The sequence below is a fragment of the Podarcis bocagei genome (assembly GCF_964188305.1).
Source record: "Podarcis bocagei genome assembly, chromosome: 2".
NCBI lineage: Eukaryota > Metazoa > Chordata > Lepidosauria > Squamata > Lacertidae > Podarcis > Podarcis bocagei.
Window position 1 is genome coordinate 68,936,546 of NC_138126.1, and position 25,299 is coordinate 68,961,844.

At 43.2% G+C, this 25,299-nt stretch overlaps 2 protein-coding genes across 7 annotated transcripts in view; both read left to right on the forward strand.

Moving 5' to 3' along the window:
* The window catches only part of ANXA6 (annexin A6), a 37,687-nt gene extending 32,176 nt beyond the window's left edge, over positions 1 to 5,511 (forward strand). Inside the window, exons 21-25 of the mRNA XM_081180749.1 lie at positions 1,375 to 1,468; positions 1,974 to 2,069; positions 3,574 to 3,632; positions 4,261 to 4,383; positions 5,123 to 5,511. Of these exons, the coding sequence (XP_081036875.1) occupies positions 1,375 to 1,468; positions 1,974 to 2,069; positions 3,574 to 3,632; positions 4,261 to 4,383; positions 5,123 to 5,182 (432 nt within the window). The 3' untranslated portion in view covers positions 5,183 to 5,511. The remainder of the gene's footprint in view (positions 1 to 1,374; positions 1,469 to 1,973; positions 2,070 to 3,573; positions 3,633 to 4,260; positions 4,384 to 5,122) is intronic.
* Positions 5,512 to 16,146: 10,635 nt separating this feature from the next.
* Positions 16,147 to 25,299, forward strand: part of TNIP1 (TNFAIP3 interacting protein 1) — a 55,351-nt gene continuing 46,198 nt past the window's right edge. For 4 of the 6 annotated variants that reach the window (XM_081180751.1, XM_081180754.1, XM_081180753.1 and 1 more), the window contains exon 1: positions 19,170 to 19,297. Coding sequence is in view for 1 of the 6 variants with exons in the window: in XM_081180755.1 (XP_081036881.1) it covers positions 19,231 to 19,297 (67 nt within the window). In the remaining 5 variants the exon portion in view is untranslated. Of the gene's footprint in view, positions 16,282 to 19,169; positions 19,298 to 25,299 lie in introns of those variants that run through there. The other 2 variants (XM_081180752.1, XM_081180755.1) reach the window with 2 other exon arrangements.

A 25,299-nucleotide genomic window follows, 5' to 3' on the forward strand; every position in this document is an offset into this window, starting at 1 on the left:
GGAGGAATGTCTTCTGCTTAGAGTTGGGCACATGGCCACTCAGAGGTTTGCCAAACCCATCTTAGCCCATATCTCACTGGCTGTTGGGCCTGCCCTACTGCTTGTATTCATCTGGCTCTCCAACCAAAGATAATCTGAAAACATTCCCTTACAGTAGTGGGGGAGGATAAATTATAAAAAATCTACTGTTGGCTTGTTTAGGCCTGACTTCTCGCCTGCAAAACTGGGAAGGCAAGGGAGGGGGGAATGCTTCTTAAAGTACCCGGAGAGGAGCAGAGAATGTCAAAAGTTTGCATAATAACTAACTAACTGCACAGGGAGGACAATTAAAAGCAATTGGGAAATTGTTAGTGACCTGCTAAGTGTTCCAAAACATAAGAGTGCCATTAGATGTGCTGTACATTTCTCACTACATATGAAGCACATGGGAAGATGAATTGTCATTGCATTGTTGCATGTATTTATTGTCAAAAGGCAGTTTCACGCAACCTTTTTTGGTGCTTGGGAAGAAATGGTTGCTATTTCTGTGTGTTAATGTCCCACAGGTGATGATGCAAAATATGACCTCCTTTTTTACCTGTTGTGGCAAAATTTTAAAAAACCAGCTGAGTTGTCCGTTTAGGGGTAGGAGAAGATGTTAGAGTTACATATAGCCTTGAGGTGTTCATAAGCTTCTCGAGGGTCTTCTGTTATAGACCCATTAGGCCAGGAGTGGGGAACTGGATCTGTCTGGCTTGTCACATCTCCCTCACCACAACAGGCCAAGTTTGACAAGTCAGTTACCTGACATCATTGCCCCATGTGGGCAAAGGCACACAAACCCCCAACAAAAAGTGGATTGTCAAGGCTTGCAAAGTGCCCTGCATGGGACTTTTCAGGTATTCCGATTGACTACAGTCCCCCCTTTAGCCCACCTGCATCTTTTTATCTTCCCCACACTTGATGTCCTATATGTCTCCTTGTGTAGGACCAATATGTGGCTTAACCAAAACAGCCTTGCAGGCCAAATGGAGAGGCCTGTCAGAGCCCTAATGATTAGGGAGTGTCTCTCAGTTATAGTCACATGGAACCTTTTTGAGCCTGATGGTGATCTCTCACTGGATCAGCTCAAATGGCAATATGTTTAGTACACTTGGAGAGATAATCCTACTTGGGCAGACTTCTACTTGTTGCCAGCCTTCTCATAATAGTCACAGAAGCTTTTGCTGAGCTGCTTTCACAATCTTTGCTGCCATATTAATGGAGGAATACACAGCAACCTTCTTACAGGAATGCACTAGTATATAGGCTCTCAGGAATCAAAAGGAAAATACTTCACTAGCCTGTATCCTTTGCTCTTCTTCCCCATCCCTTCAATCTTCTTTGGTTTCACAGAAATTGTCTGATGTTTCCGGTGATGATTCGACATCTCTGGAGACACGCTTCATGACCATCTTGTGTACGCAGAGCTACCCCCAGCTCCGGAGAGGTAAATAGGGAGGGAGTGGTGTGTTTGTTGAATGTTGTGGAGCCCGTGCCTAGATGCAGACTCATTGACCTGACCTTTCTCAGGCCGTGTTATTGTAGTTTGGAAAAGGGCAACTATTACCTCCTCAGGGGCTTTGAAGGAAAAAGGCTGCTGATGCAATTGTTGTGCTACAAAAAAGAAAGAAAGAAATTCTCTTTTAGCTCAAGAACACCTGCTCCTCTGATGGAATTCAGGGTTAGGAGGTTTGTTTCACTAACTGTACTTTTCTGTAGAACATCTTGATATTTGATACTTCCCTGTGGCAGCACCTAATCGCCCTTGAACATACTTGACCTTGCCCAACACACTGTAGAAGTGGACTAAGGGCATAGCAGTTTTTTGACCCTGCTGTTGCCAGTCCCATTCCTCACTGAGGACAGTTGGCTTGTTCCCTAGCTTAGCTTTTAGGTCATTCCAAAGCCGTAGAGGGTTCTGATTTCTTATTCTCTACCTTCGATCCTTGTAGTCTTCCAGGAGTTCGTTAAGATGACGAACCATGACGTGGCACATGCCATCAACAAGCGGATGTCTGGAGATGTGCGCGACGTCTTTTTAGCCATTGGTGAGTGTCTCTTGCACGGGCGTAAAAAAAAGAGGCTTGTGCTTTCCTTGCACATTGAGTGTGGACTTCAGCAAACCTTGCCCTGCCGAACTTGCTCTTGCAACTAGTCCACCTCAACAGTCAACCAAATTTTTATAATATTCCTGAGATGAAGAAAGCTGGCCTTAGTTAAATTTCCTGTTGTATTCCACTTGCAAAAAAAGGTGTGGGGTGGTAATTGTAATTTTATGTTGTAAACTGCCCTGAGATCTATAGATATATGCCGTATACAAATTTAATAAATAAAAATAATAAAAATAAAGTATTTCACAGAATTCAGCTATTCCGGTGAATGGTATTAATGTCTAAGAGAGGCTATATGGGCGACCTATTATGTATCCAGTGGGGACTTAGCTGTTAGCCTGTTGGGGAAGGAGTGGTAGGTGGAATGCCTCCTAACCAGCTGAAATCTTACGTTGGCGCACTATGCACCTTTCCCAACATTTGTCTGCATGTTTTCAGTCTTTATTTGTACAGCTTTGAGAGCTAGAAACTTGCTCTTGGTGATTGCTGTGCAGATTTCAAACACCTTCGGCTGAGACTTGGCTGTTAGATAGAATCAATGAATAGGATCTCACTGACACCGTAACCCTTGGCATGGCTCAGCAGTATGTCATATAGGTCTTCAAGCACTATCTCTCTTTATCAGTGACTTTCTGCTTGGTTGCAGTATGTTGATTCCCTCAGGCTGGCTGACCTGCCTGCTATCTTGTTCTCCTGAACAGACTTTTAAAAATGTACCTTCACCAAGACTAACAGGAAATGGCTGCCACCCGCTGCGAGCTTTGCCACCACTGAGCTCGAATGTGGCTTCTTCAATGGCCGCTTCTCTAGTCATCTTGTAGCATGTCAGTGGGCCTGTTGAATTCACTGCAGACCCAGAGATCCCCTCCAGTGGTGTCCAGAGAAGGACGCTGGATAGACAAGAAGCCTGGAGAACAGTCATGAGAGAAGCAACGCCTGCTAGATGCATTGCCCCTTGCTGCATAGTTAAAACATTTTGCAACATCCTTGCACACTTAAATTTTGCAATTCCCTCACAGAGCAGGAAGTGGCTACCCAACCATCCATATGGCTTTCCTCCTACTGCAAACAACAGAATCATGTGCAGTTTTTCAAAAAATATCTATGGTTTTTTTTCTTTAATGGAGATGAGGCAACCACACTATACATTTAGAGCCCTCTGCTTGCAAACCTGGGCTCTAGAAACCTACATCCATCTGTGATTGACCCAGACAGCAAACATGAACCATTTCTCCCACCCTGTCAACCGAATTTGGACATTCAATACAGTAATTGGGGGGGGGGTGCTTTCCAAGAGCTGTCTTTTCCTCTCCACTCCTTTCTTTCTACACCCAAATTAAAAATGCAACACCGTAGCTCTTTAAAAAACATGGGTGTGGGGGTTGACTGAGATGGGGCTTCCTGTACAATGTTTTCATGTTGCACTGCTCTTTCTTTCAAGTGCGGAGTGTCAAGAACAAGCAAGCTTTCTTTGCCGACAAGCTGTACAAGTCCATGAAGGTAAAAACTACACTCCCTTTGCTGTTTTGACTCTCACCAGGGAAGGGAAGGCTAGATCAGTAGCTTTTCAATTATGATAATAATCATCTGATTGCAAAGTAGGAGCTTGGGGTGGTTTCCTGAACAGGTCTGCATTTGAGAAGGCCAGGGATGGCTAATTCCTGCTTGTGATTCACTGAAACAACCAGGAGGCCCCTTCAGCAAATAGTGTGTTGCTTGAGTGAAGGGAGTCAATTTGGAGAATTTGTCAGTGAAACAGATGCAGCAATGAGAGTCACAGTGCTCAAAGCTTGCATTATTCTCCCATTTCAAATATAGAGCTTTGCTCTAAAGAGGTTGAGTCGGGTGACAGCAACAACTGAGTGAACCAGCTACCTGGTACGTGCCCAGCACCAGCTCATCTCTCAATGCTGATGTGCATTAGCAGAACAGATCATGAAGCTCCCATTCTACCATCTGCCAAGTATCATTGTAAACAAAAGCACTCTACCTCTGGTTGATAGAGCTTGTTGCCACCTTTTCAAAATATTTTGCTGATAGCAATGTGCGGGAAAGTCCCCTCACTTCCTGCCCTTGCTCTCTCTTTAAAAAAATAAATTCATTCTCACTGGTTTTTTGATCTCCCAAGGGTGCTGGCACAGACGACCGAACTCTTATCAGGATTATTGTCTCAAGGAGTGAAATTGATCTGCTCAACATCCGGCGTGAATTTTGGGATATTTATGACAAATCTCTCTATCACATGATCGAGGTAATGAGAGGTTCTGGCTTTTGCCAGCACAAATGTGCCTGTTTGTGTGCAGTGAGCTGTGCTGACCTTTATGATTTGTTTCATGTACATCTTTGACTGGTTGTACTCACAGCAGCCTGTTCATACCAGGTGAATGTTCCACCCAAGCATAGGTGGCAAAAAGAATGTGCAGTCATAGTAAGACTACTTCACACCATTAGAATTTCCTCCATAGAGATGTGTCTTCCTGTAAGAACAACCGTAGACTAAAATTTGACGCGTATGAGCATATGTGCTTTACCACGATAGCATCTAATCAGACAGCTGCTATGACTAGCAGGTGCCTGATCAATGTACTTGTACACTTCCAAAATTACCTGGGCTTTTTCCTAGACAGAGAATGAGCAAAACTGTAACCTTCAAAAGCAGCCCTTCAGGTTTCTTTGAAGAATAACTCATCAGCAAATGACACTAAGGAGATGCTAAAGGAAATATAACATCCACATTAAGAAATGATAGCATTTTATTCTATCTTAATAGTTACGGCTTATGCTAAAGAGTCCTAGTAGTTTGTGGCTTCTCCGGCACAAAGTAATGATAGTTAAATCCATTTAAAGGCTGCAGTGTAGATACATCAAAAGACACATGTTGGAATTGCCTTAAAAAGATCGTTTTTTAAGTTTCTCTATCCTCCGATTTACCAGTGAGGCTGATCACTTGTAGGCATTTCTGGTTTTCATTTTGTCTTCCTTTCTTTTAGAAGGACACCTCTGGAGATTACCGCAAAGCCTTGCTAACCATTTGTGGGGAAGAAAAGTAACCAGCAGGTGACTCTTGTGGAAGCTCGTCCTCATGTCTGTGCCGGCGTCACTCACATATGTGTAGCCTAGATATATCACTGTTGCTTTTAGAAGCATCAGGGGATGTTTTGGATCCGCTGAGAAGATTCACATTGGCTGGGAGGGGGGGAAGATATTGCAGAAGAGCTTAACACTGCAAACAACAAAGACCACGGGGGATTGCTCAGTCCAGTGGGTGGGGGAGTTGTCTAAACTGGTGCAGAACTAAGTAATGTACACAAGTCCAATGAAGTAGCACTGTTATAGGTATTTTAAACCAAAGAAATAAAATGTTACACGTTGCTGGCCACCGGAAGGCTCTGGTCTGCTTTTTCCCTCTTCTGTTGTAAGAAGAGAACATGTAAACAAGAGACACTGATTCTCAGTAAGGTGCCTTGGCGTGCAAAAAGCTCTCACTCACATAGTTCCTATGTAGCAGTTCACAACTGTGTAGTCACAAGTGGTGACCCTCTCTTGAGTTAGGCAGCTGCCTGACACAACACAAAATGAATGCTATTTGGGGTCTAGTTTCCTTACACTGGACTTCAGAGAAACTTGAAGGCAATATGGCTCTTCTCTGCTTTTGAGTCTCCAAAGCTTAGTGTGGCAGAGATGAGACCTGACCTGTCTCCCAAGCCTGGAGAAGAGAAGAGCTCCGCCCCCATCAGCTTGCAATGAGCCAGTTGGTATGTTTCAGTTTCTCGTTTTTTCAGTCTTTCTCCACATTTCCACATCACTTTTTTTTTTTAAAAAAATCACAAAGTCCTCATGAAAATTCATCAGCATCTTTGTGAGAATTAAGAAGACTTGATTATTATTACAGATAGGTAGCCGTGTTGGTCTGCCATAGTCAAAATAAAAAAATTCCTTCCAGTAGCACCTTAAAGACCAACTAAGTTAGTTCTTGGTATGAGCTTTCGTGTGCATGCACACTTCAAGAACTAACTTAGCTGGTCTTTAAGGTGCTACTGGAAGGAATTTTTTTATTTTGATTATTATTGTTATTTTTAGTGCCTCTCCAGTTAGATTTTGTGTGTCAGGAAGGGCCGGGGAATAATAGTGACAGACCCTCACAGAACTGTCGTCATAAATAAGAACTCTATATTTTACATACCCACATTTAAATGGTTGCTTTTAATGAGGCCGTTCTAAGCACCAGTAAACATATTTTGCTTGTGTGATTTCAGTTCCCTCAAGCAATTAGCTGGCAGGACTCTCATTTACCAACAAGATAAGCATGATATTCAAGTTACTTGATAAAACAGCAGATGTACAGGAGCTTTCCAAAGCTAGGAAGAGTCAACAAAGTGGCTTGTTAAGTGGCTTGCTGATTGTTTTATTTGTTCTGGCCTGAGGCCCAGCTGTAGAATCACTCACAACATGACCTCAGTTTCCACCAGAAACCATAAGCTTCAAATATTTGTTCTTGCACATGAGGATTTTCCCCAAGCTGCATGCATAATAATATATTCAGCTCATCCTTATCCATTTCCGGTTTTCATTTGGGCAGGAGGCTTTAGAAAAGTTACTTATGACCACGTGAAGGCCCAATGTGGAAGACTTTTGTTTGTGAAGGCCTCTAAATCTTCAAGAACAACGGGGGGGATCACAGGCCTCTCACTGAACTAAGGGGGCTTGAAGCATGGGCCAAGATGGTCTCTCGCTCACTTCTTCCTCAGCTTCCTAGACTAAGGTGGTCCAGAAAGGGGACCACACACCACTCTCCTCCCAAACACCACTCCCTCCCTCATTTTATCCCCACAGCAACTCTTTGAGATGGGTTACGCTGAAAGACCATGACTGGCTCACAGTCAACAACTTAGCTCCGTGGCAGTGTGGAGATTTGAACCTGGGTCTCCCTAGCCCAAGTTTGATGCACCTAACTTAAGAGACACATGGTGCTGAATTTGTGGGGAGTTAAAAATGTTTAGTCATTTTGATACATCCATCTTGATCGTATCCTGCTGTCAAATAAAAGGTTTGTTCCAATTGTCTGTTCCCACACAGCTTTTCTCCCTCAACTAAGCTCCGATATGAGAAGGGTCTTGCGTAGGAGAGAAATAACAGCAAGGGGCTACAGAGGGAAGATAACGAAGGGGAAAGGGTCTGCATTCCTCACCCACATGCCTATTTTGTTGCTAAAATGTGACCACCTCTAAGCCCCTCACCTCTATAATTGGGCCCTTTCTATATTCTTTCACATGGATCTGCTGCCGGACCCTTCGCTCTCATTGGAAGCAGTTGTCATTGATGTCAAAAGTGACAACTGGGGTTATTGCTCATGACTTCCCCAAATTGTGATCTGCCCATGGCTTTCTCAGCAGTGGCCTTGTTGCTTTGGAGGTACAGTCTCCAACCCTTGCAAAGTTGAATAGGACTTTTAAGACTACCTCCTTTCAGTGCCTGGGTTTTCAGGTTGCTCTGTTGCCTTATTAATTAGATTATGCAATGATTTTTAATTTTTTAAAAAAATGTAAAAATTTTAGTTACTGTAGAATTTATTTTGTGGAGAATATTTCTCGGGAAGCGGGGTATACATTTATTAAATAAACTTTTCAAATCCGTTGTTCTCAGAATGGACCATTTCCTGCAACAAAGGGGCCTCACAGTGATCCATGAGGAATAAAGGCCTCTCCCACTCACTCAGTCAAAGCACGTTTGAATCCAAAGATGTTTAAATATGGAAACTAATTTCTTGCAACATACTGGGAAGGACCACCTAACAGCTGCATATATAACTGCTTTAGGGACCACATCTGAGCTGTAGGTTGCCAGCTGGCCGTCTCCGAGTTAGAAATGGAGCAGTATTTTTTTTCTACCCCCATCCCTATCAAATATGAATTGAGGTGTGGTGAAAACATGTTGCTCCTAAGGAATGTTTTGGAAAGGGTTGTGTGTGCAAGAAAAGCAAAGCTGACAATCCACATTTTAACATTCAAAGGGCCCTGCCCTGAAGAAAATATCAATGCTCCCCTATAGTGAGGTGCCAGTTCCTCTTTCCTGGTTGTACCTCTGGTCCCTTCTTTTCCCCAACTCCTACCTCTGCTAAGGGCTGTGCTGTGTTGAAGTGACACAACAGGAAATAATGTGTTAGTGTTTAGGAGAAATGAGGACAGCAAATAATGCATTTTAAGGAAGGCAAGGGAAAACTGAAGTCATGAGAAAAACAATACCCTAAATAGTTCCCACAGGAAAAACCACCGTTGCTAAAGGTTAGAGGTTCACAATCGCATTCAGCTGCGTTGCATGTCCTCATTTCAAATTGGGCAGCCCAGAGAAAACTTCCAGGAAATGCTAAATTATTATTTGTGTGTTGCAACATTTAAAACAAAAGAAAAAACCTCCACCAACTATAATTCTTCTCTTCGTGCTGCATCCAGATGTCTGGAGCATATCCTCCCTGATTCAGCAGGCAACAATATTTCACATCAGTTTTGCCACTAGCAGACTCTAGAATGAATGTTTGCTATGGGGCAGGAATGGGGAAGCTGCCGCCCTCCATATGGTGTTGGACAACAACTCCACCCCACCCCCCGCCACCCATAGGCCAAGTTTGCTGGGATTGAAAACTGATTTACCAGAGGAAGAAATAGCTGGAACCAGTGCTCCCCCCCAAAAAAAATGTTTAGGGGGTACTCTCATTTTCCTACTCATATTGAAATACTGCCCCTCAATGAGGCCAAACTTAGATTCACAAAATGTTTAGGGGTATGAGTCCCTCCAGAAAAAAAAGCACCGGGCCTGGAACATAGGTAAACCAGTGACACTCTTGGAACTTGGGTGTTGCAAAAGTACTTCCAAGGTTGCAGGATACGGCATATCCTTTTAAGTATATGCTAGTCATGCCTTCTGGTTTCTCTTCCTCCTCACCTGTCTCGAGTTCTGCCATCATCTGTATCAATCTGTAAATATCAGCTCTGATGAGAAAAACTTGGGAGTTATCTTAGCATCTTCTTATTTGATGAGAGCAAACGAAACATATAATCCTTACAAGATAACGTCATCTTTGCACAGGAGCCGAAACGTAGCAAAGAGCTGCTGGGTAACATATGCATTGTTTTGGAATCTTACTACAAGAGTTGTCACCTAGTCATGCCGGGGGTGGGAGGGGGGGTTCAAATGCTATTTCTAAGGTGTTCAAGACACATATCTTGCCTGTAGGGTTTTACTATGTATGAACCTGCTCACCCTGGCAAATGCATTCCAGCCACTGAATATACCTGCTCAGCCCAGAGGGTTTCATCTTTCATGCCTTGATGATATCAAGCATCAGATCACAAAGAAGCCAGATTCTGAAGGTGTGCGAGCTGAGCCATATTAGCAAGTTGAATTCGATTAGAAAGAAAGAGATTGTCAGGAGGCAGCATGTTCTAGCTAATAAGTATTTAGACGGCATGGGGGAGAAGATAGGGCTCCTGTGCCTTTAATGCTTCTGTAGAAGAAATGGGAACTTCGTCTGGGGTTGCTCCCATGACAAATAGCACTGGCTGAAATTCCCTCTCCTGTACAGCTGTTCAAGGTCCTTCTCCATTCCTTTTACCTGGCCCCTCTAATGATGGCTGCTGCATGCACACCCTACATTTAAAGTATTCCTCCAAAGAAGCTTGAGATTTACACCGTAAGGCACAAATAAAAATTATAAAAAATCCTTCTGAAAATCTACTTTGGATGCTAAAAATGACTTTTAATTTATCTACAGGGTGGTGCAATACCCAAGCCAATAGACTTTTTGTTACATGGATTAATTTAAGAAGTCCAGAACACACTTTTTTAAAAGAAGAAGATCTGTGTAGGCCCAAACCTTCTTTTCTGGTTAATTTGAATTCTGTCATATCATGAACCACATCCCAAGATTCCTAGGTGCATCAGGAAGCACCCATAGAGTCAAAGAATAGTTGAGCTGGAAGAGACCACAAGGATCATCTAGTTCAAACCTCTGCAATGCAGGAATCTTTCACCCATTTTGCACACAAAACAGGCGTGCTCAATTGTCTTGCCATGCATTGCTTGTGGGTCATCATCTGCAAGCCTTTCAGGCCTATACCATGCAGATTGATAAACATTTTAATAGGCCCTAAATCAGGGGTGTAGAACCTCCCCACATCCTGTCCTAATAAATACAGTAAAAAGAAGGTGAGATGCAAAGCCAGTGAGGGATGGGGCCTGGGGACAGAAGACGTGGCTGGGGGAAGTCATGGTGGGCCAAATCTGACCCCCATCCATTAAGTTCCATACCCCTTCCTTAAGTTGAGCATGGGGTGTCCTAATCAGTAACTAATCCTGTGCAATTTAAAAAAACAAAAAGCAGCATGATACTATAGGGAGACATTGCAATAGAGAGCTGGCTTATACTGAATCAGGCTATTGCTATCTGCTCCAGTTGGCAATAATTCCATGAGATATTTGGCAGATAGATGCCTTGTCCAGTTCTGCTGTCTGAAACACTTTTACCCGGAAATGTTGAAATGGGGACCATTTCTGCCACCCAGCTATGTCCCCACGATGTCATGATGGCAACATAAGCCACTATGCCTGACTGTGCAAGTATTGAGCGTTTGGGAGCTGATGAATTTTCTCAAGGCCTATGTTTCTCCAGAAAACATGAGTAAGGTTTCCTGCAGAAATGCCCAAATGGAATGGTTCATCTGTGGTAGCCATAAGCTTTTGCACAGATGGTTCCTCTCAAGTGGGTCTGGTAGTGATGTTGCCTTTAGTGCTTTAGGTTCTGATTTCCCCATTCTTCTCCTTCCTTGGACTTCTAATACTGCTTTCTCCTACCTCAGTGGTACTCTTTTCATTCCCCTGGGCCACTAGACCACTAGACCACCTTCTATAAGTTCACAAGAATCAGTTGTATTGGGCCTATTCAGAATGCACTCAGGTTAACCCAAGTACATGATTTGCATATCTCTGTGTTCTGGAAATCCCCTTCTCTTGACCAAAACTTCCTCCCTAGGCTCAGAAGGCGTCATCATTTTGTTTCACTGCTTTCTTTCAGACCAGAGCAACCAAACAGAGCAAACTGAAGGGGTAAACAAAACCCACTCCTGATGTGAACTGGCAAGCAGTGCAAACAGATTTCTTCTTGACTTTGTGGGTTCAGCCCCTTTTTAGTTACCTAACATCCATCCTGTTGCGCAGAAGACAGCTTTTCTTTCCAAAATCAAACTGATTACGAAGGATGTTAATGCTTCATTCCATGGTGGTGGTGATAGCATTATGGCAAATTTGTGCCACCTTTCGAGTTCTGAATTTCTCCCTATATATAATAAAAATGTAAGACTGTCATCACGCAAGCCCCATTGGAGGATTTCTAGTGCCACATCACAATCCTGGAGTTGCATAAAGTCAGGGCAGGATTGGGGAGCAAATGCGAAGGCAGGTTATACTACAGCAGTGGCCATGGCATGAGATTGAGAAGAGAGAAACACTGAGAGGGGGAAAGTGGTGGTTATAAAAGTTTGAGTAAAGTAGGAATGGACAAAACTCAGAAGAAAATGGCAATTGTAAGCAAAGACATAGGTTTGAAATAAAGTACTTTGGAATACATCAGGGATCTGCATCCTTCATCCTTCACATGAGGCAACTGAGGATGAAAACCTATATTTGTAATGAACTGCACCATTTTGAAGAGAGTAAAATTTTCCTCTTACAATCATATATTTTAATCTTATATTTTGTGTTTTATTTAATTCATCATTATATCCTGCATTTTCTTCAAGAAACCCAAGGGGGCAGATATGATTCTCCCTGTCTCCATTTTATCCTTACAACAACGATCCTGTGATGCAGGTTAGGCTAAGAGACAGTGAGCAGCCCTAGGTCACCCAGAAAGCATTGTGCCATTTTATGTTTCAGCAGTATGCACCACCTTGATAGGTAAGTGGAATGTGGCGGCGTCTTGACATCCATTCACCTGAAGTGCACACATTGCCCTGTTCTTCCTGCCTGCTCCTTTTACCTCAGAGCTGTTAGGCACAACACTGTCTGACATTGAGAAATAGGAGCCAATGAAAAGGTAAAACAACGTAGCTTTCCCCCACTGCTTTGAGAGACAGAGCTAGACACACGCCTCAGTGCTTCCTTATAACCTACCAGGAACAGGCCTCGGTTAATTCTGACAGACCAGATAACTGAGAGCTCTGTGCTGGTTGCATCAGAGCATTCACCCAATCTGGCCTGCTGTGGGGTGTGTGTGTGTGTGTGTGTGTGTGTGTGTGTGTGTGTGTGTGTCCCCAACAAGTGGTGTTTCCAATCTGCCTCTGGCACCACAGAGAAGTTGCAAGGCTGCATTCAGACTGCACTTTATTCCATTTCCCCATTGTTTCCTTATCCAATAATTTTGTGTTTTATGTGATCTTTCCCGCAACGTAAAAGCCACTTCTGGGAATCTAGTGGAAGTTTAGTGCTCAGAACTGCTTCCAGAAAAGAAAAGAAAAAGATCTGTTTGCCTGGAGTTTTGCCCTGTAATTGCCCCAGTTTCCATGGATCATGCCATGTGATGAAAATTGGGGGCTGTATACCGCAGCTGTCATGAACTGGTTGGACACAGAGGAGTGGTGGGTGGAAGCAGCTGGGGAACCACAAAAGAAAGTTCAAGGAGTCCAAGGAGTGGTGATGGGACAACAACGAGAGGGGGGAGACTGGGAAGAGGAGGTGTCAGAAGCTGAAGGGGTAACAGGGCTCAGTGAATTAAGGAAAGTCTATGACCGAGAGAAGTCCAGAACCAGAGGCAGGGAAGCTGAAGCAGAAGAGTGGGAGGGGGGAGACCAAGAGGCAGAGATGAGCCAGGCTAGTAAAGAGGCATGGGTGTCTCCACCTCCTCTCGCAACAAAGTCCCCTCCCCCTAATTCCCAGGAGCAGGAGAGGAATGAAATGAGTGCAGCAAAGATGGGCTGCACACAGGCACAGTCTCCAGTTTCTTGTAAGAAGCCCTGGAGAGGAGGAGACATGTCCAATGGCATCTGCTGCTGTGCCGTTGGTGGCGAATGAAGCTTAGCAGGACAAGGCAGCGTGTTCATCAAAAAGCCACAATTCCATAATGCGGAATAGAAGGAATGTTAGCAACCAGGACAGAAGTGCAAGCAATATAACCAGGAAAGCTAATGCAATAATGCCCATGTCTGAATGCAGTCAGAACTGGAAAAATTAAGGTGTGGGTAGCCAGTGTAGGCCCTCCATATGTTGTAAATCTACATCATCCCTGACCATGCTGGCTGGGGCTGAATTTTAGTTTTCAGCATGGGGGTGGGTGCCACTGGCTTCATGGTTGTCCCCCTGCCACTCAGGGATACACCAAGGATTCTGCATATGCTGTTTGTCCCAACAATATATTTACACACCACACAATGGATTGGTAAAAGGGCTGGGTGTTGTGAGTGGTGTCCTGTAAACATTGCCCTGTACAGACCATTGCCCTGGTAAAGGCATATGTACGGTAAGTAAGGTCAGGCCTAAGGACAATTTTCTATATGACGCTAAAACCACCTTTAGGTCTCCCTTGTGCTACTTGTGTTCCTGTCTTACCTTTCTTAATCTGGGAGAGAAAGCTGAAAAAGAAGACAGGAGGAGGCACCTTTTATCATATGTGGTGGAAATGTAAGGCAGTAAAAGAATTTTGGGAAATGATATATAATGAGTTGAAAAAATGTTTAAAATAACATTTCCTAAAAAACCTGAAGCTTTCTTTTTAGGAATTCTAGGTGCCAAAATCCCAAGAGATCATAAAAAACCAGATTGCGCAGATATTATTGGCCCAGAGATGGAAGGAAGATAAAGTCCCTACCAGAGAAGAATGGCAGATCAAGTTGATGGGTTATGCTGAAATGGCTAAAATGACTGGAAGAATCAGAAATCAGGAAGACCAAAATTTTAATAAGGAATGGGGAAAATTTATAACTTATCTTAAAGACCACTGTAAACAGTTAAAATCGTTAGTAGGACTGGAATACCACTTGTAGTTTAATGGTGAATTTTGGATACAATGGAGAGATAAAAGATTTGGATTATTATGAAAGATGCCAGAGGAGATGATTACGGTAATAACAGGATGCACAAAGGGGAGGAGAAAAGTTCAAGAGATTCCTTGGGATCTTGTTTTAATGTTGTATGTTGGACACATGACTGTAAAATTTAATCTGAAAAACCAAATAAACAAATTTTTTAAAAAAGAAAAAGAAGACAGGCATTTGTGGGTAAATCTGTCCAGCTAATTATTTCTCAGAGGCTGGAAGCATCTGTAGCAATGTGGTATACATGCACACGTGTGTGGGGAAACTGACATGCACATAGAAATACCTCTGCAAGAATATGTTCACTACTGAAAAGAAGTTTACTCGGGATTGTGGATATATAGTGTGGCCTGCTTTGCATTGTCAAAGAAGCACACGTACCCCAAAATGAGGACAAAAATAGACACAAATCTGCACATGCTACTTCATATGTGCACTTACACATTTAGAAATCATTTCCGTAATTTAAATAGAAAAGCGGCCTATCTGCCTTTTCAATTTGCTGTCCAGGTGCTAACCATTGATGAGCATCTTCAAGGCTCCTGCTCTCCCTTCTTATATGCTTTTAAAAAATAGACTTCAGTAGGCCAGCCCTTCAAACAGAGAATGATTTCAAAGACTGATTTCCTGATAGCCCTTTCAAAGAAAGCAGTGTCATCTGTAAAGGTTGACACACATGGCCACCCTAGCTATAAAACAATACTGCTGTGTTATCCACCAGCAGACTTTGTGCTGTAAAGCAAAGAGGTGGAACCTCTTGAAGTTGTTGGACCTGACTATTGGCCACGCTGTCTGGGGAGCTGATGGGAGCTGCAGTCCAACCACATCTGGAGGGTCAAGCTTCCCCAGATCTGAACATACCTGGGTTGCTGTCTATACTCTACCAGCCCTGCTCCTAAGCTTAATCTTCAGCCACTGACTGCAAAAGGTAGATCCTGGCTATTTGGGTTGAATGCCGAGCCAATGTCCCTACTTTTCTCACAGAAAACAAAGACTTTATTTGCTGTGATTTGACAGAGGCCAAAGACTGTAACAGCAGAAAAATCATTTAATTATGAGAAGCCTCTTCTAAGACCAGAGATGCAAAGGGGTGGGGGACAAATGGGATTTTTTCCCTTCCTTTTTCCACCCTTCCTAGCACTCATTTTTTCTGACCCTTCATTTCATGGATTTCCATTTTTCCCAATTGTCATCTGTCAGCCACATGGAATGACGGCAGAATACAAGTCAGGTGGCAACCCTGGAGCCTCAGGCCCTCAAATGATTGTGGCTTGGACTCATCTGCGACTGGATCACTGAACTTCTTTTTTAAAGCAGCAACAGGCTTTTGATCAGCGGCCCTGAGGAAGGGTTTGATCCTTTCTCTTCCTGCCATTTCCATGACATAAATCCTCCCCCTATTTTCTCCACCGGGAGGCTTGATGGCATTATCCCACACTGTCTAGGGGATTTCCCCATCACTTTCCTTATCACAAAAAGTCTGGTCTTTGGGGGAAGTGGAGCTTTTTTGTGTGTAAGACCCTCCCTATCAGCTGTAACTGAGAAACCTGGATTTGCTGGTATGTGGTTGAATCTCACCCCTCAAATATTTGCAGTCTGGATGCACCCTCTGTCATGGATCTCCCGTGTCACATTGTAATGTTAACAAAATGAAAATGGTAGTTATTTCTATATTCCAAAGGATTTGGAATACAGTACCTGGTTACAGAGGCCTATCAATCATGCAGACGTTCCCCAGGAACAATAAAACAGCTTTGTGGTTAGAATACGTAGCCCTTTAAGGAATGTGGCATGGAATAATAGTCTTTCCAAAACTGAATCACATTTTTCCTCAGTGAATTATTCACTGAATGGTGACGTACTTCAGCATACCCCTCTGGGCTAGAGGGGAGCCCTTTAAATTACTTTTGGATCCTCTTCAAAAACCACCGAAGAAGAGCTGTCTATGGCCTCCGCTGGGGAATTCCCCATCTCCTAAGCTAAAAGTAAGCTTAGGCGTGCCTTCTTCCTCACATTCGATTAAAGCACCCCGAAAGGATCTTTTGGACCCCCATCTCTTACTTATCTGAGTGAGTAGTCAAAGAGGACATTTTAACTCCTTATTTTGGACATTGTGGGAGTTTGGGAGGGGGTTACGTAGCTTGTGGTATATAGCTCAGAATTTGATCACAAGAAGCTGAAATCTCTCTCTACTCCCTGCTGGCTCCCCACTCCCAGCTTGTGAGCTAGAAGAACGTATACTGTTGGTTCTGTGCCTCTGACCTAGTATAGGAAACACATCATATGAGAGTCCATGTTTATAGAACAGACTATCTGGAAGGTGGTGAAATGTCCTTCATTTGAGGTTTTAAAGCAAAGGTTGGGTGTCCGTCTCTCATGGATGCTTTAGTTGATATTCCTGCATTGTAGGATGTTGTAGGTGACCATCGGGGTACCTTCCGACTCTACAGTTCTGTGATTCTATGAACAAACCAATGTTTATTTGAGCAGCCTTGGTGATGTCAAACTGGCAGCTGGTCAGCTAAAGAGAAGGGGTTTTTTTGTCTACTTTTCCTATGGCACAAGCATGGGGAATAAAAAGAGAATCTTGATAATCACTGGGTTGGAATAAAAGGAAGAGATGAGAAGAGATTTACTGGTGGGTCTAAAAAACACTCTTGGCTCTGAGAAGTGCAAGAGGAACTCATTAATTCATGTCTCATGGTTGAAGGCTCCCCAAACAGGAGCTTGACCTACCTGCATAGCTTCCAGCCCATGCTTTTAAGATCTGCCCTCTTCATGCAGCCATTGGTGGAAGGTAGTCTTTCAAAATCCTACATCAAGCTTCTTGGTAATGTCCCTCACCTATAGCACTGTCCTTCCTGACTGAGATTTGGTTGTCTTTTCACATTCGTAATGTTAACGGTGTTCTCGAAGCTACAAACATGAGTCTGACCAAACTGCGGGAGGCAGTGGAAGACAGGAGTGCCTGGCGTGTTCTGGTCCATGTGGTCACGAAGAGTCGGACACGACTAAACGACTAAACAACAACAAATGTTAACATAAAATATATTCAGCAGTAGTTGCCTACACTTTTCAGTATAATTTATTATCCTCTGAATTGTATTTTAAAGTTTGTTACTGGTCGGAATTTCTGTTACTGTTTTATGATATTTGTATATCGTTTTAAGATTGCTATGATATGTCCTGCACTCTGGCAAGAAGGGAAGGGTAAAAGAATTGTGCAGGGAACCTACCCACACCAGCATCAATCCAGCACTGAACATTATTAATGATAAGCAACATCTCCTGCTCTGAGAGGAAAAGAGGATCCAAATGGCAGAGAAGAACTGACAGCAGTTCTTGGCCAAGAGGACCGACTCCTCTTCCTCCTGCTATTTCCATTGACCAGGTTGTGTATGTATGAGAAAAAGCTGCTTGCTATACAGTTCTAAGGTTGATTTTCTAATACAAGTACTGTACTGTTTTTCAAAAACCCAACACGAGAACCACACCCCATTTCTCGCCACCATTTTTCATGACTTCTCTCTCATCCATGCATATAATTTAGAAGCTGGTGACCAGATGCCATGCAGCAGCAGGGCAGGGCTCCTGCACCTCCAACGGGTTGTGCAAATGAGGAAAGTTCTTTGGACACCACTTTCCCAATCCCTGCAGCACATGATAAAGCAGCATTGCCTAAATTCCTTCTTCTATGCAACTCTTAAAAGTGCAGAAGCTCCCTTCTCTCTGCAGCCAGGCACATACAGGCAGATTTTTTTTTTAAAAAAGAGACAATGGCCAACAGATCTTCTACCCCCCACCCCCAGCTACATCTGGTTGCAATGCTGCTTTTGGACTGGGGCTAGTGACAAAGTTGCTCCAAAGATAAAGTGTGTCTGGGACACTGTTTAGCTGACAGCATGGAAAGCCAAGCCTGTGAGAACCAGCTTATTACACCTGTTATAGGCCTTGCAGCAAGGCTCACCCCACCGCCGAGGGCACCCCCATTTTATTTCATGCTCATTTTAGAAGAGGGATCCTGTGGAATCCGGAAGCTTGCTTGATTTCATTTTTAGCCACTAGTGTAGTATAAACACTGACAACTGGGAAACACTGGCCTGCGAGAACAGTCTTTACCAAAGGTGTCATGGGCTTTGAAGACGCTCGAACTCAGGACGCAAGGGAGAAACGTGCTAAGAGCAAGGCACGCTTGGCAAACCCTCACCGTGATCAACTCCCGCCTGGAAACCTATGTCCCCACTGTGGAAGGACGTCAGGATCCAGAACTTATGGACTCACTGTTAAAACTGTGTTTATAGCAGCTTACTCGGCAGCTTACTCGGCTACGAGTGGTGGCCCTCTTGATCTGCAATTCCTCTAAAAAAATCGAAGAAAAATCTCAAGGAGACTTCTTTCACTGGGCCAAGGAAAGCTTTGTTTTTAAAAAGGAAACAGACTATTTTATATAGAAAGCTTCCATCGAATCCCCCGAACACCACCTGGGGGAAGGACAGGCAATTGCACAACTTGCTCATTAATTATTATTATTTATTTCTGCACCGTTTTATATTTTTAAGGAGGGGGGGAAATCACAAAGCAGTTTACAACCTGCATTAAAACATCCAAAAATCAAAAATTTAAAAAAATCCAGAAGAAAGTCAAATATAAGAGAAAGCCTGTTCCACTCCTAAGTCAGCAGCCTACGGGATCAGGCTAGAAAGCGACCTGCCTAGCAGTTGCCCTGGTCGGCGATGCCAGCTAAGATCGCCCGCGCGGGCTTTCCCCTCGCCCCGCCGCTTCCTTTCTTGGGCTGGCGGCTCCCTTCGCTCTCTTGAGGTTTTTCGAGACGCCGTCCTTGCGCGCGGGGGCGGTTGGGAGGAAGCAGCTCGCTGATTAGCCGCTCGGCTTATCAATCACGCGCCGGGGAAATTCCAGAGGGGCGGTCCTTCTGACTCACGCTTCCTTCCTCAGGAGAGAGAGAGAGAGAGAGAGAGAGGAAGCGGAGCGCGAGTGGGGAGGGCGGGGGGAAAGGGGAGATGCCCGCGGCTCAGAGCCCACTAGATCCGGGAGCTGATTGGGTCCCCGTCGCAGGATCTCCCGCAGGTACGATCGGGGCATCCATTACCCCAAGCCAGCCTCATTTCTCCTTTCCTACGGGGAAAGAAATGCCCCCCCTTCCTTGTCCCTGTGGGGATAGAAGGGATGCTTTACGCTTAAGGTCGGAGGGGATTGATGCTTAGCAACGGGCTTGTGGTGTTTTCTTGGGAGGGGGGCGACCAAATGGTGCGCCTCCTCTTCCACAGTTCCTTGTGCCCCAGAACTCCGGTCCTGGAAAAGCAAATAAAAATAAGGTCAGCCCACCTTAAAAACGGAGACCCCGCTCCCTAAAGCGGGGAGGTGTCAGGGGTTGAAGTTCTGTAAAAGTTGAGACCCCGTTTCTCCCAGTGCCTGGTGGGTTCTGTGTTCCGTGAGAGGAGTTGTTTGCAACGTTCACAACAGGACGCAGGCACAAGTGGCTCGTGCAAGGTTTCACAAACGCACCTGTGTGCTGTGTGTATCTCCTCTGGAGTTATCAACAGGGAACCTGTCACACACTCCATAGTGCTGGATAACAAACGCGATTTTTAGCTGAGGGGTTTATTGCCCCTGTTTTGTTTCTTTCTTTCAAGGCTCTCTACAGTGGCAGTAACAGAATGCTCAGGTCATGTTCGCAGGGTAGTGATTGTTAAAGGAGGTCAGATCCAGGGTCGGATTTAGGTTTGATGAGGCCCTAAGTTACTGAAGCTAATGGGGCCCTTTAGAAGTCCAGCTGTCTTTTGTCAGCAACAAATTGTCGCTGTTTTTTGTGTTGAATATATGCTGTATATGGTAATTTATGGACCTAATAGGTATCTAAAGCCATTTGCACATAACAAAATATGTATTTTATTGAAGTAGTTGTTGAACTGAAATACAATTAAGAAGTAGTATTTTAATAGTGAAATACAATTAAGAAGAAGTATCTTAATAGTGAAATAATTATTAAGCTCTAACTTAAAATGATTTTTTATTCATAACAAACAATCATGCAAACACATTGGCATTGGGCAATAACAAAAGTTCCTTTAGAAACACAATTTACAAAGACTCATATTCTAGCCTCTAGAAACTTGCTATAATATGAAATAATAGGTGTAAATATATGATGCAAACTACTAATAATTATAAATAGCAGAATGTAGGCACCCTATATATAGAAATGAGCAAACCAGTGATATTTTAGGGAGCAGGCTAGCAGGCGGGGCCCATTACTTACATCATAGGAGCCTACACAACACAAAACACTGTCGCTGTATGTAGGTTTTATTTTATTTGTTTTTTATCTTATATTTAGGATATGTACATCCAGTTTTTTCCCCTTTAAATTTCCTGGGGTGGGGGCCCAAGAGCATGGGGCCCTAAGCTATAGCTTGTTTAGCTTATATGCAAATCCGGCGCTGGTCATATCTTTTGCTTTAATGAGGCTACAATCTTCTATGTGGGAGTAAGCACCATTGAATTCACTTGGATTAACCTCTGAGTGATCATGCCTTGGGTTGTGCTGAGAAAAACACGTTCGGGTTTAAAGATTGTTCCAGACTGCGATTCCACATAAATAAGTAAAATTATTTACTGATTTGTTGAGTGTTGCTCGTGGCTGAACATATGCATATGTTATTAACGCATTTTTAGTCTCTCCTTAATGAAGGCATAGGCACATCAATATAAGCACTGAAATACAATGCTATGCAACAAAGACCTGTTATTATAAGATTAAAAAATACCACTGGATAGCTCATGTGGTTAGAGCATAGTGCTGATAACCAGTGACATGCAGTGACATTTTTCATCAGGGCCAGAGGCGCCAGCTTGCGAGGGCGATGGAGGGGGCAGGGTGACGTGTGCATGTGGCCATCACACACACACCCCAAGCTGGGCAAAAGCTTCCTGGGCTTTGGGAATGAGGCGACAGGCTTTAATATTTTAATTTACTCGGGACATTTAAGGGACTAACCTAGTTCCCCTAGTCCATTGACCGCATGCTACTGCTGATAACCATGGTTGCAGGTTCAATCCCCACATGGGACAGCTTCATATTCCTGCATTGTAGGGGGTTGGACTAGATGATCCTCAGGATCCCTTCCATTGTAGAATTGAAATCTATGAACACGAAGAAAACATGATTAGGACTACAGTACACATGGGACGCAGCTGGTGCTGTGGATTAAACCACAGAGCCTAGGGCTTGCCGATCAGAAGATTGGCAGTTCGAATCCCCGCGATGGGCTGAGCTCCTATTGCTTGGTCCCAGCTCCTGCCAACCTAGCAGTCTGAAAGCATGTCAAAGTGCAAGTAGATAAATAGGTACCGCTCTGTCGGGAAGGTAAACAGCATTTCCGTGCGCTGCTCTGGTTCGCCAGAAGTGGCTTAGTCATGCTGGCCACAGGACCCGAAAGCCGTACACCGGCTCCCTCGGCCAATAAAGCGAGCTGAGCACCGCAGCCCCAGAGTCGGTCATGACTGGACCTAATGGTCAGGGGTCCCTTTACCTTTACACTGTTGCATTACTCGTATAAACCAAATATGTTCTTCATAGAGTTGACTAGCTGTATTACAACTTAGAAACACCAAGACCCTGATCAAACAGATATGTTTTCAATTCTCAAAGGTATGGTGCCAACCATACCTCTAAGGGGGGCATTCCAAGGGGGGGGGGTCACCATGGCCACATAACTAATAACACCTGATGGGGACACAAGGAAGGACCTCCTTTGAAGATCTCAATGCACGGGGAGATGCTGATTCAAATGTTTAGGTCCCAGGTTATGACACCTAGGGCCCAATCCTGTTCATGTAGCCTCCGCTGATTGCAGTGGAGCTTACTCCCAAATAAATGTGATTAGGATTGTAGCCTTAACTTTATGTATTTATTTCTGTCCTACCCTACTCCCCAGGAGCTCTGGCTGATATGCAGAGTGTTGTACAATCTCATCTTCTCAGCACTTCTATGAGGTAGGCTAGACTGAAAGATAGTGGCTACCTAGTGAGCTTCTTGGGTGAGCAGGGAATTGAAGCCAACACTATAGCTATCACGCTACTCTGGCTTTTTATATCACTTTTGTGTTCTTCAGCTACTTTTCTTTTTCAAAATAGTGCAAGGAGGTATTATCCATGTTTTGCAGTTGGGGAAAATGAAGCCAAGGTTTAGTGGTTTCACTTTGTACGTGATAGTGACTCTAAAGCTGCAAGTCTATGCATGCTTATTTGAGTAAATGCTCCTGTGTGACTTATGTCTGGATAAACATGCATGAAATTGGATTGCAACCTTGCAAGCCCAAATAATGACAAATGGTTCATTGTCAGTAACTTTAAATGAAACAGGAATTAAAAGAAAAGGAGTGTTGTTAATGTATGCCTGGTTCCAAACAATATCTTTCTACCCTTGAGAAAGAGTAGGCAGGCCCTTTTAATTTTTTTCACTATGTACTGGCTAGTTGACTGATGAAAAAATAAAGGATAAATAAAGGATAGAAATTATTCTCACCAGCTATTTGCCCTAATTCCAATAGCTGATACATGCTGAGGTATTTTGGCCAGCAGAATTTGTAAATGTTAAAAAAGTTAGATGCCCCCATAGTGTCTACTCTCCTTTTCTAATTGCTACTGAAATACATCAAAATGGAATAAAGGTATTTCCACTTAAACTTTTCCAATGAGAAATTTGCTGAAGTGGTCTTCCAGCAGGGCACAAAGCACATTTTGTAAATAACTGCATATTCTGCGCATTGTGAATGGATATTTAGCTGTTTTTTATAGACCATTAAAAACAAACAAACCCATAGATCAGTTGTGTACCAACGTGAAGGTGATACAGAATTGCAGTGTGCAGAAAGTAGCAGCTCAGAAAATGCCTTTACAAATGTCTGCTAACATTTTGCTTATTAATCTAATATTATTCTGTTTATAAAATAGAAGCTGTTTTTGTGGATGTGTTTGCTTCAGTTCTGGAACATAGAACCAGTTGTTTCTTCCTATAGATCTTTAGCAATATGAGCAGTCTCGGGGACACACATTCCCCCAAGCTATGTATGTTCTTGGCACATGTTGTACAGATGACCAAATGCTACCACAGTAATAATGGAATACTATGTTGAAATTCTGGTGATGGGTAAACAATCCCAATGGTGGCATTATTAGATTACATATGTCAATGTTGTTAGTCTCCTCCAGTGATGCTGTTGGTTGTGTGAATTACCTAGCCTTCCCAAACTTGAATGGTTTGGTATTCCTGCATTCTTTTCAGGTAATCAGAATGTTACGTGAGTAGTTAACTCTGGTCATGTAGCAAATGGAATTTTGACTATTGAATTATGTATCTGTACTTTCTTGTAAGGAAAGCTGACTTCATGGTTTCTCCTCTTGCGGATGAAATCATATTGGAAGGCTTCACTTCAAGGTAGCATTCTGATGGAGATATCCTGAGTTTCTAAGTTGTAGCGTTCATGAAGGTAAAGCCCAGCTTTGTTACATGCAGTCATGTGCTTAGTGAACCCAAGAGAAGAGGGAAGTCTGTTATTGTTGCTTCTAGGCTCTTGTCAGTAATAGCTATTGTCTTGGAGCCTTTTCCATCAGTTTCTCAATGAATATATGTGTAGAATATATGTGAAGCTCATGTGATTCTAAGTGATGTATATAATATTTAGTGACTTCAGAAAGTCTAATATGGGGGTGGTAGTGTTTAAATGGTTAATTGAAGATTATTTTGCCTGCAGCAAACTTGGAGGATCTATATTGACAATTACCACCAGAATTTGTATATTGCAAGTTGCATAGAGTTGGAGAGGGGTAAATGTGATGCTTATAAATGTGCAAAGAGAGGTGCTAATTTTAATACCATTATGGTGTGTTTGATAAGTTGATCAGAACTTGTGGTCTTGCTGGCTGTTTCTATTCTGTTTGACACAAAAAGGATTGGGTACCTGACAGGCTCTTTTTCTTTTCCCCATGTGGTTTTCTGTTTGAAGGTGAAGGTTTAGAGTAGGCCTGGAGGGAACCTATGCCCCTCCAGATGTTGCTGAACTGCTACTGCCATCTTCACTGACCATTCGCCATGCTTGCTGGGACTGATGTGGGCTATAGTTCAGGAACATCTGGAGAGCCACAATTTCCGCAGTCTGGTTTAGAATCCATTGCACCGGGACCTAAACTTTGGGAAAGTGCTTAATGCAATTTTGTGTTTCTCTCTCTGTGACATTTTTCTGAACTTCATATTCTATTAGGGATGTCTGATAAACAAAATTCTAAAGCCAAGAAACTGGGATAGAAAAACTAGGAGCCAAATGTCTTTTGGGACATGAGTTGTGGGCGCCAAAACAGAATGTCTAGTCGCCATGGAGGGGCAGCAACACTTTTTATTTATTATTTTGATAAGCATTAACTAATACACAATTCACATAAATAACACATTGTTGACACATTGTTAATATCACATCTTAGCAGAAATTGTTAATACATGTTTAATTTGGTGTTTGCATTAAAAACATTGGTACCAAACTTTAGTTTTCAAAACACTCTACTCTTTATTGTTAAACTCCTTTACATATTGCCTATCCTTAACATATACTCCGAGGCTTCAAAGCACATACATTTCAGTAATCCTTGAGTGTCAGCCAGGCACAAAAAATGGCATCCAGACTTTTTGAGGTGCTCCCAAATGGAGAATATTTAGGGATAAAATGCGCCTAGCGCCCTGCTAATTTCGAACCCGGCAGCCAAGGGAAGCTGCAGTTCCTATTGAAAGTTTGTGAATGTGTTTCTCTCTAAGTTTGTGAATGTGTTTCTCTCTAATTACAATCTCTTTATAATTGTTCTCTGAATTGCGTTTTGCTCTCTCTCTGTGTAAATAGAAGAATCGCTTTAGTTTTTTATGATCAATTGTTACCAGATGGAACAGAGATGAGTTGCAAGTTTAATTCTAAAAAGATTTGACAGGTCCTGGCCACATTTGATGCTCTGAAGCACATGGAGTTTTGCTATGCTTGTGTGCGTAGGCATGTGGGTTTTTCAGTGCAAAGGTCAGTGTATAG